The sequence below is a fragment of the Haliotis cracherodii genome, unplaced genomic scaffold (genome assembly GCF_022045235.1).
Source record: "Haliotis cracherodii isolate W230 unplaced genomic scaffold, xgHalCrac1.p SCAF_7, whole genome shotgun sequence".
NCBI lineage: Eukaryota > Metazoa > Mollusca > Gastropoda > Lepetellida > Haliotidae > Haliotis > Haliotis cracherodii.
The window spans coordinates 19,041,121-19,052,049 of NW_027266330.1; the positions used below are offsets into that span (position 1 = coordinate 19,041,121).

Genomic DNA, 10,929 nt, shown 5'->3' on the forward strand with positions numbered 1-10,929 from the left:
ATACACTTTTGTTTGCAACACGAACGTAGAGTTCTCTGTGGGGTTTATCCCACTTCTGATTGCCTGTTACTCGTTTAAGAAAACGTGTTCTAGTTTTAAAAGCAACCTCGGTTCCGTTTCCGGTATATTCCCAAGAAGTTTTAGTTCTGATAACAATTTTCATAACGTTCACAGGCAGACGTATTGGTAAGACCATTGTTAACATATGTTTTCACAAGATCCGGAATCACTATATTATTTACACAGACAATGAGGGTTCTTCATAGCTATTCCCTACAAAACGACTGGGACTGATGACGGACGTCATTGACTGAGTATAACCCTGAGTCCAGGGGCGAAGCGGTCCGCGTCACACTCACGGCATCAAGGAGTCTGCTGAATGAATAATTGCTTTTCGACAGATGTGATTCCCATTCCCAGCTGCAGAATTAAACACATGAGCCAACTCATCAGTTTTGTATAGAGTTTGCTTTGTACACACACAATCCGATGTGAAACAAGCTGATAGTGAATTGTTTACTTTCAGTTTTGTCCCTGACTAGCTATTGGCAGAACCAAGTCCTGCAGATCAGTATATATTATATATAGTTTACTCTACTTTGTCAAGCTGATAGTGATAACACTTACTTTCAGTTTTGCCCCTGATTAACTATCATGCAGATCAGTATATTTGCAGGCCGAGATTATATGAGAATAGATGAAAATGTTTTTATGCTGATAAACACAAATTTATCAAGATGAAAGGGAAATCAATGCACAGAAAATCTAAACAAAATTGTTTATTTACTAATTTGTGTACAGGGTATATATTGCCCACAGCTTTTGTAAATTCTGAACACAAAATAGTAGAATTTATTGATCAACCTTTCTAGCCACGTCAGCCATCTGACTGCTGGCAATATGATGGAAATATAACAACTATGTGACACTATATTGCAAATATTTATTGATTGTGATCACAGATTATCGCATGAGATATTATAAAAAGCATACATAAATGTAAAATATTTGGGTCATTTTCCATTTGGGCCAGGGTAATTTTCGTCATAACCCAAAGCAAATGCTCAGCATCGGAGGACAGTTGTCTGAGAAAATTGTCTGCCTTGCTGTTTTTCTCTGCAGAACATTTAAAGTGCAATGTGTTGGATAACTTTTCTTTAAAACATGGCTTGCAAACATTTCAGATGTGTAAGTCAAGGTTGTCTGTGATTATCAAGTTTCATTATCATGATAGTAGGAGAGTCTGATTGCATATCTATATAACTCAGTTCCAGTCATCTTCCACATCATTTTACTGTGTTTTTACCAGATAGGTTCAAGATAATATGGGTGAGCCATCAGAAGAATATGAAATTCTTGACCTGTCTGAATACCGAAACAAAGATTGGGTGCAAAAGATGTTCGGGGACATCACCAAACAGTCAGCAGCGAAGCAAGTCGTTGTCGGAGCAGCAGGGGGATGGTAAGCTGTCTTAATTAGGTCATCCATGAAGATCCAGGGTAGAATAGGTCTTCAGCAACCCAATCTTTGCTTTAAAAGGCGACTATGCTTGTTGTAAGAGGCGAATAACGGGATCAGTTGGTCAGGCTCGCCGATTTGGTTGATGAATGTCATCGATCCCAATTGCATGGATTGATGCTCATATTAATCACTGGATTGTCTGGTCCAGACTTGATTACTTACAGACTGCCGTCATACAGGTGAAATATTGCTGAGTGCAGCGTTAAACAACAAACCAACAATAACTAACAGTAGGCATCAGAGCAGCAGGGGGATTGTAAGCTGTCCTATTTGCTGGTATAATGAGTTTTTGATGCCTGGAAATTTCAATTTGAATTTAAATTCAAAGTTCAAATGTAAAATACTAAACAACATGAACCATGCTAAAATTTAGTCATAATATGAAACACTCATCTGCGTGAACTCTAGTAGTTATGAAACAGATATGACGTCAATCTGGAATGTAATGATGGCATGATACATGCTTTCAGTCACTGGTTTCCTGGTCCAGATTTGATTATTGCCCAACTGCTACCTAAAATAACATTCATTTACTCGTTAAAGACATCACTTGACTTTCTCATGCTTTCAGTCACTGTTTTCTGGTCCAGATTTGATGATTGTCTGACTGCTACCTAAAATAACATTCATTTACTCGTTAAGGACATCACTTGACTTTCTCATGCTTTCAGTCACTGTTTTCGGGTCCAGATTTGATTATTGTCTGACTGTTCATCTTTCAGGTTAGCTGGGTTCCTGTTCATCAAAGTAGGAAAAACAGCAGCTGCATCACTCGGGACAACCATCCTGCTTGTACAGGTAACCATAGTAACAATATTAAATTACATCCTGCAGGCTAGGATCACATACCTCTTCACAGGGATAACTTTTGGGGGTTCTAGGATAGAATAGATTAGTACATTGCAGTTCAGTCTTAGTAAAATTGGATTGTAGCAAAGTGTTACCTGGCTGATTGTGTGTAACTTGAGGGCATCAATGAATGTTCATGCTATCAACCACTGGGCCAGATTCATCTATTGGATGCTGTGATATATATATATATATATATATAGAGAGAGAGAGAGAGAGAGAGAGAGAGAGAAAGAGAGAGAGAGAGAAAATAATGTTTATTATCCCCCGCCACAAAGTGGAAGGGGGATATAGGAATGGGTGCCGTCCGTCCTTCCTTCCGTCCGTCCGTCACTCAAATTTCGTTTCCGGAGCAGATCTTGAAAACCGTACCATATTTCTTCACAGAACTTGGCACATAGATAGATCTAGTGGTGAACTGCTGCCTTTTGATAGTTTGGGATTTTTAAAAAAGTTATTTTTTGTGTTTCCATGGCAACGACTTTGATTTAGACTGAAAATGGTGGTAGTCCTCATTTCCAGAGCAGATCTTGAAAACCTACCATATTTCTTCACCAAACTTGGCACATAGATAGATCTAGTGGTAAACTGGTGCCTTTTGATAGTTTGGGATTTTCAAAAAATGTATTTTTCGAGTTTCCATGGCAACGACTTCGATTTAGACTGAAAATGGCGGTAGTCCTCGTTTCCGGAGCAGATCTTGAAAACCATACGATATTTCTTCGTCATTCTTGGCACATAGATAGATCTAGTGGTGAGCTGGTGCCTTTTGATAGTTTGGCATTTTTAAAAACAATATTTTACGAGTTTCCATGGCAACGACTTTGATTTACACTGAAAATGGCGGTAGTCCTCGTTTCCGGAGCAGATCTTGAAAACCGTACCATATTTCTTCACTAAACTTGTCACATAGATAGATCTAGTGGTAAACTGGTGCCTTTTGATAGTTTGGGATTTAAAAAAAATGTATTTTTTGAGTTTCCATGGCAACGACTTTGATTTAGACTGAAAATGGCAGTAGTCCTCGTTTCCGGAGCAGATCTTGAAAACCGTACTACATTTCTTCGTCATACTTGGCACATAGATAGGTCTAGTGGTGAACTGGTGTCTTTTGATAGTTTGGGATTTAAAAAAAAGTTATTTTTCGAGTTTCCATGGCAACAACTTGGATTTAGACTGAAAATGGCAGTAGACCTCGTTTCCAGAGCAGATCTTGAAAACCGTACCATATTTCTTCGTCTTACTTGGCACATAGATAGATCTAGTGGTGAGCTGGTGCCTTTTGATAGTTTGGCATTTTTAAAAACAATATTTTACGAGTTTCCATGGCAACGACTTTGATTTAGACTGAAAATGGCAGTAGTCCTCGTTTCCGGAGCAGATCTTGAAAAACCTACTATATTTCTTCGTCATACTTGGCACATAAATAGGTCTAGTGGTGAACTGGGGCCTTTTGATTGTTTGGGATTTAAAAAACCCCAATATTTTATGAGTTTCCATGGCAACGACTTTGATTTAGACTGAAAATGGCAGTAGTCCTCGTTTCCGGAGCAGATCTTGAAAACCGTACTACATTTCTTCGTCATACTTGGCACATAGACAGGTCTAGTGGTGAACTGGTGTCTTTTGATAGTTTGGGATTTAAAAAAAAGTTATTTTTCGAGTTTCCATGGCAACAACTTGGATTTAGACTGAAAATGGTGGTAGTCCTCGTTTCCAGAGCAGATCTTGAAAACCGTATCATATTTCTTCGTCTTACTTGGCACATAGATAGATCTAGTGGTGAGCTGGTGCCTTTTGATAATTTGGCATTTTTAAAAACAATATTTTACGAGTTTACATGGCAACGACTTTGATTTAGACTGAAAATGGCAGTAGTCCTCGTTTCCGGAGCAGATCTTGAAAAACCTACTATATTTCTTCGTCATACTTGGCACATAAATAGGTCTAGTGGTGAACTGGGGCCTTTTGATTGTTTGGGATTTAAAAAACCCCAATATTTTATGAGTTTCCATGGCAACGACTTTGATTTAGACTGAAAATGGCAGTAGTCCTCGTTTCCGGAGCAGATCTTGAAAAACGTACTATATTTCTTTACAAAAAGGCCCAGTGAACATAGTTCTCAGGAGCTAATGCATTGCACACACCCGACATGTCATATTGGCGGGGGATGTGAGTATTTCATGCTTGTTTATATATATATATAGCTGTAGTAGCATTGCCATCAGTGGCATACACATCCAATCGTATGGCTGACCAGTGTTTCTATAATTGTGTTACAGCTCGCTCAACATCAAGGCTACATCCGTGTCAACTGGAACAAGGTTGAACAAGGTGTTAACCGGGCCAAGAAAGAACTACATAAAGAGGCCAACAGGCGGTATCCTGGGATCTTACAAAATGTACGACAGATATGTTAAAACCTCAGGCATACAACCAAGTGCATATTTCAACCATTTGTCAGTTGACGTGTTGTGGTTGTTGATGTACAGTCCTACCTGCTTATAGTGCCACCTTTTGTCCAGCAGACAATATGGCCTTGTAACCAGTGTGGCATTATAACAAGCGTGGCACTGTCAGCAGGATGGCATTGTAACCAGGGTAGCATGACCAGGATGGCATTATGACCAGGGTAGCATTATGACCAGGGTAGCATTATAACCAGGGTGGCATTATAACTAGGATGGCACAACCAGGGTGGCATTATAACCAGGGTGGCATTATAACTAGGATGGCACAACCAGGGTGGCATAACCAGGGTGGCATTATAACCAGGGTGACATTATAACCAGGGTGGCATTATAACTAGGGGGGCATTATAACTAGGATGGCACAACCAGGGTGGCATTATAACCAGGGTAGCATTGTCAGCAGGGTGACATTATAACCTGGGTGGCATTATAAGTAGGAAGGCACAACCAGGGTAGCATTGTAACCAGGTTGGCAATATAACCAGGGTGGCATTATAACTAGGATGGCATTATAACTAGGATGTCACAACCAGGGTGGCATTATAACCAGGGTGGCATTATAACTAGGATGTCACAACCAGGGTGGCATTGTAACCAGGGTGGCATTATAACCAGGGTGGCATTAAAACCAGGGTGGCATTATAACTCAGGCATACAACCAAGTGCACATTTCAACCATTTGTCAGTTGACGTGTTGTGGTTGTTGATGTACAGTCCTACCTGCTTATAGTGCCACCTTTTGTCCAGCAGACAATATATTGTAACCAGTGAGGCATTATAACAAGGGTGGCATTGTCAGCAGGATGGCATTGTAACCAGGGTAGCATGACCAGGATGGCATTATGACCAGGGTGGTGTTGTAACCAGGGTGGCATTATGACCAGGGTGGCATTGTCAGCAGGGTGACATTATAACCAGGATGGTATTATAACCAGGGTGGCATTATAACCAGGGTGGCATTATGATCAGGGTGGCATTATAACCAGGATGGCATTATAACCAGGGTGGCATTATGACCAGGGTGGCATTGTCAGCAGGGTGGCATTATAACCAGGATGGCACAACCAGGGTGGCGTTGTAACCAGGGTGGCATTATGACCAGGGTAGCATTATGACCAGGGTGGCATTGTCAGCAGGGTGACATTATAACAAGGATGGCATTATAACCAGGAAGGCACAACCAGGGTGGCATTATAACCAGGGTGGCATCATAACCAGGGTGGCATCATGACCAGGGTGGCATTGTCAGCAGGGTGGCATTATAACCAGGATGGTATTATAACCAGGAAGGCACAACCAGGGTGGCATTATGACCAGGGTGGCATTGTCAGCAGGGTGGCATTATAACCAGGATGGCACAACCAGGGTGGCATTATGACCAGGGTGGCATTATGACCAGGGTGGCATTGTCAGCAGGGTGGCATTATGACCAGGATGGTATTATAATCAGGGTGGTATTATAACCAGGGTCGCACAACCAGGATGGCATTATTACCAGGGTTAATGTTCTGAATTCGTCACACTCACATACTTGTTTTTAGCTATGTTGAACACCCGTGAAGATCTGGTTCAGAATAGGTCTTCAGTAACCCATGCTTGCCGCAAAAGGCGACCAGGCTTTCTGTAAGAGGCGACTAACGGGATCGGGTGGCCATGCTGGCTGATGCATGTCATTGTATCCCAATTGAGTAGAACAATGTTCCTTGTCTGATCCAGACCACAACTGGTCGGTGGCTAGTGATGTGTTTAAGTAGCCCCCTTTCATCAAACAGTGGCATAACATGGGTAAAGTGGCCGCAGCTGGTCGGTGGCTAGTGATGTGTTTAAGTAGCCCCCTTTCATCAAACATTGGCATAACACGTGTAAAATGGCCGCAGCTGGTCGGTGGCTAGTGATGTTTTTTTCACTCAGAGAAAAGTGCTGATGGGGAATTGTACATTTTTGCATGTAAGCAACATATTTTCTAGAAGATTGTTAATTTTGTATTGTGAAGTAATGATTCACCGATCATAAATATGTTTTTTTTTATTCCAGGCAAAGAAATTTGTGCAACAGAATGTCTTACTTGCTGGATCCTTTGCTGGCGGCTTTTTCTTCGGCATAGCTTTCTGAGTGCCTTGAGTGACATAGTAACTGTATCCTGGCATGATGTGATGTGTGATACAGAGGACAGTGTGTGATATTAACAGTGTGGTGCCTCTGTTTGGGGACCACGGGAATCGTTTACTCAAAGACATTTGGCGTTTGGGAGCAACTGAGGGATGATGTACCAAATGTTCTACCTTTGTCTGTCCATACACAGTCTTGAGTTTTTTTGGATCTGACAAAAAAGCTTGGACAGACATCACACCGACCTGTTTTTAAACTGAATATCTGTATGACCCTGTACCTAGAAAATGGAATTCAGTTGATGTTCAAGAGAATTAAGTTTATCTGGTATTTAGGGTTTAGTCATTAATCAGACTGGTCAGTGCTTGTAGATCCATCTAGCAAGGACATACAGACATACTTTTCAATACTTTGTGCATACACTATAAACCTAGAAACTACCTATCACTAAAAGTTTATCATGTACCTTGAAATGAAATTCTTAACTTTACCATGTGTTTGTTGCAAGAGGCGACAAACGGGATTGTATGGTCACCCCGCCTTGGATGATGCATGTCATCGTATCCCACTTGCGTGGGTTGATGCTCATGATGTCAATCACTGGATTGTCTGATCCCGAGTTGATTATTTATAAACTGCAGTCCCAGAGCTGGAATATTGCTGAGTGTGGCGTTATACAGCAAACAAACAAAACGTAACAGCAGATGACAGAAACTAAATTTTGAGTTATTCCCCCTAGATCAATTTCATTTTGAAAATATCATGAATATCTGGAGAAAGGCATCTTACATCATAATGCAAGATTCCATGTTGAAACTACCCTGTGTTTACTAACATACACTATAAGTTATAGCAGGATCAAGAGCGGTACATGGGATTTTATACATCCCTCGTTAGGTTTTATACCACTCCCTCCAGTTTGCGGGACGCTGAATAACTTATTTCCCTCGCAGGCGGGATACATCATATTTTATCAAGATCATGTGCACAATCAGATCTCAACATTCTGACATGGAGGTATGATTATTCTAAATATATTATCTTATATCTTTGTCTGCTGCTGTAGTTATTACTTTGTCAACAGTAAACAAAGCATAACAAACATATACTTGAAGCCAACCATTGTTGAATGATGGATAGATTGAACAGCTGGCAAACAGATGCACCCACAAAGAATGAATGCTGTTGATGTTTCAGTATTAGATGATTTCTACTTTCTGGTTTTGGTTGTGTCTTGTTAATATACCTGTTATATTGTTTCCTTTGATGAATATCACTACGACATGGACTCATGATATAATGGTAGACATGTTGAATGATTGTTGGATGAATGTTGAATTGTTCTCAACAAAATTTCGTATTTTATTTATTTTGGTTCTGCTGACCTCAGCTTTTTCTCTGTGATGTCGGCTATAAGAAATACAGTGATACGTGTAACGCTGTCCTCTGGGTGGTAAGACTCTCGGTGTTCTTGTCTTCTTGTAATCTAAAAAGAAATCTGAACTTCATGCATGTCCCATGCTCTAAAAAAACTTTGAATGAGTACGTGGTGAGTGTGTTTGGGTGAATGACACTTTGAAATGTATTTCCGCTATAACATATCTTTTCAGCTTAATGTATGTGGAAAGTGATGCAGACCTAAAATACTGACCACTATCATGACAAAGGACCAATATCAAACCTGGGACTCAAACCCATGATCATTGAATCCAGGCATGCCTAAGGGAAGCAACTCTGCACAGTAGACGGATGACTGGAAAACGGGTGTCACCTTCGAAGGGTTGAATGACATGAATCAGTTTGTATGGAATGTACCACAGGTGATGCTAAGCTGTGGGCGTCTAAGTGAATTTCAGGATGTAGTCAGTGATACAGATTCGTCTTTCGTGATCATGAAGTTATTTGCAATGTATATAAATGGTACCAGTGTTAAATGGTAAGACTACCACATATTTGATCAGTATTTGTGTTATGTTACAGCATATACGCTACTGTTAACTGTATATCTTTTAGCTGTAAAATATTTTGAATGGATATGAATGATGACGAAAAGGCAAATGTCTATTACTTGCTGTGTTAATTATGGATTTTAACTTCTGATTTACATCTTTTTACAACTTTCCCATTTTCATGGAATCTTTAAATAACTTTAGGACAGGTAAATACTTCTTTCCTTCACTGAAATGCCATGACAGGCTTTGCATTGTGTTCCTGTGTAGAACATGTACACAATGATGCTGGCATCAGATTAACTGTTTCAGCCAGAACCTTGTTATTGTGATTTGAAACCTCTGACTTTATCAGAGTCAATTGTCCACCAAACTTGTGGTGGAATAAGTAGCAATCAGTTCACTTTAACAGTGAGCATGTTGCTGCTGAGTAATATGTGCTATTTGTGTGAGCGTGACGTCTACTTTTCCAAGATAATTGAGATTCATTTTGTGTCTAGTCAGAAAGCAGATATGCACAACTACACGGATGTTTACAAAAGTCCATGATTTCTGTTAACAATTGTTTGTACTTTTCCCGCCACACTTTTCATTATGAAGAAAGTGCTGATGTCCAAATGAAAAAATAGTTTCATGTTTTACTTGGACATTGCAGGTTGAATAATCTTGAACCGGTTACTCGATCCCTTATATTCCTTGTCGAGGTCAATGGTGCTCATATCTGGGCTTGATGATTCTTTTCTTTCTGTTTAAATGTGTGTTTGAAGTAATATGTAGAATGTCTTGCTTCTTGAAGACAGTGAATTGAACGCATATCCTGTGCAGGTATTTCAGTGCTTTAGGTCTGCAAGGTCGGCCCCATTTGCTGTTCCTGTGCCTTGTAAAGTGTGCATGTTGACAATATAACAAATAGAGTGCAATGTCTTTTTCAACATATTTTACACAGAATGGTTTGTATGCTGATTTTGCTTACATGGGAGTAAATAAAACAATATACAATACCTTCAACAAGTGTGTGTTTCATCATTATCATTAACATGCATAGATGCATACATCCTCACTCTTGGGAGAAAATAGTAGGTGCGAATTATACATTGTGATAACACGCTTCTGGGGGCATAGTATCAGTATTCTCTGATAATATTATAAGTAGATCTTGGATAGAATAGGTCATCAGGAACCCATTCTTGCTAGAAAGGCGACAATGCTTGTCATAAGAGACGACCATTGGGATCGGATGGTCTGTCTTGCTGACTTGGTGATGCATCAGAAGGTTAGATACATTGAGATAACATGGATCTCTATGCATACGAGACCCGTGAAGATCCGGGGTATAATAGGTCTTAAGCAACCCATGCTTGCTGTAAAAGGTGACTCATGATGTCAATAACTGGATTGACTGGTCCAGATTCGATTATTTACAGACCTCTGTCATATAGCTGGAATTTTGCTGAGTGCGGCGTTAAAAAACAAACAAAACATGACAGCAGATGACAGCAGCTAAAATGGGAGTTACTACCCTTAGATCTATTTCATTTGGAAAATATAAATATCTTGAGAAAGGCGCCTTACACTGTAATGTGATATTCTTACATTAGAGTGCGAGATGCAAAGTGTAAATTGCAACAGTTCGACAATTCAAGCAGTGAACATAGGAAATGTACTTTTCATATTAGAAGAGTGCATTGAAAAAAATGGGTCTCGGTCAATCAGTATCAGAAGGTTAGATACATTGAGATAACATGGATCTCTATGCATACGAGACCCGTGAAGATCCGGGATATAATAGCTCTTCAGCAACCCATGCTTGCTGTAAAAGACGACTCATGATGTCAATCACTGAAAGTCTGGTCCTGACTGGATTAGTTACAGACCACTGTCATATAGCCGGAATATTGGTGAGTGCCACGTTAGGCAACAAAGCAACCAACCAACTGTGCATACGATCAATAAGTTATGATAATACATTAGGTATGTATGGCTCATCCTGCTATTATGGACCAATATGATTATATATTTATGGGTTATA

At 40.0% G+C, this 10,929-nt stretch overlaps 1 protein-coding gene across 2 annotated transcripts; it reads left to right on the plus strand.

Moving 5' to 3' along the window:
* Positions 1–100: 100 nt before the first annotated feature.
* On the plus strand, positions 101–9,884 carry LOC139448181 (FUN14 domain-containing protein 1-like). Of its 2 annotated transcripts, none has more exons than XM_071229703.1 (5): positions 101–186; positions 1,314–1,462; positions 2,245–2,320; positions 4,654–4,773; positions 6,877–9,884. In XM_071229703.1, the coding sequence occupies exons 2-5, from the start codon at positions 1,326–1,328 to the stop codon at positions 6,952–6,954; spliced, it is 411 nt and encodes a 136-aa protein (XP_071085804.1). In that variant the 5' UTR covers positions 101–186; positions 1,314–1,325; the 3' UTR covers positions 6,955–9,884. The 2 variants fall into 2 exon arrangements, with proteins under 2 accessions (XP_071085804.1, XP_071085802.1); XM_071229701.1 differs by having other exon boundaries at positions 106–186; positions 1,310–1,462.
* Positions 9,885–10,929: the final 1,045 nt, after the last annotated feature.

Coding starts and splice junctions, on each gene's coding strand:
- LOC139448181 (XM_071229703.1), top strand. CDS start 1,326: ATGGGTGAGCCATCAGAAGAATATGAAATTCTTGACCTGTCTGAATAC. Junction 1,463..2,244: donor GTCGGAGCAGCAGGGGGATG/GTAAGCTGTCTT, acceptor TTCATCTTTCAG/GTTAGCTGGGTTCCTGTTCA. Junction 4,774..6,876: donor ATCCTGGGATCTTACAAAAT/GTACGACAGATA, acceptor TTTTTATTCCAG/GCAAAGAAATTTGTGCAACA.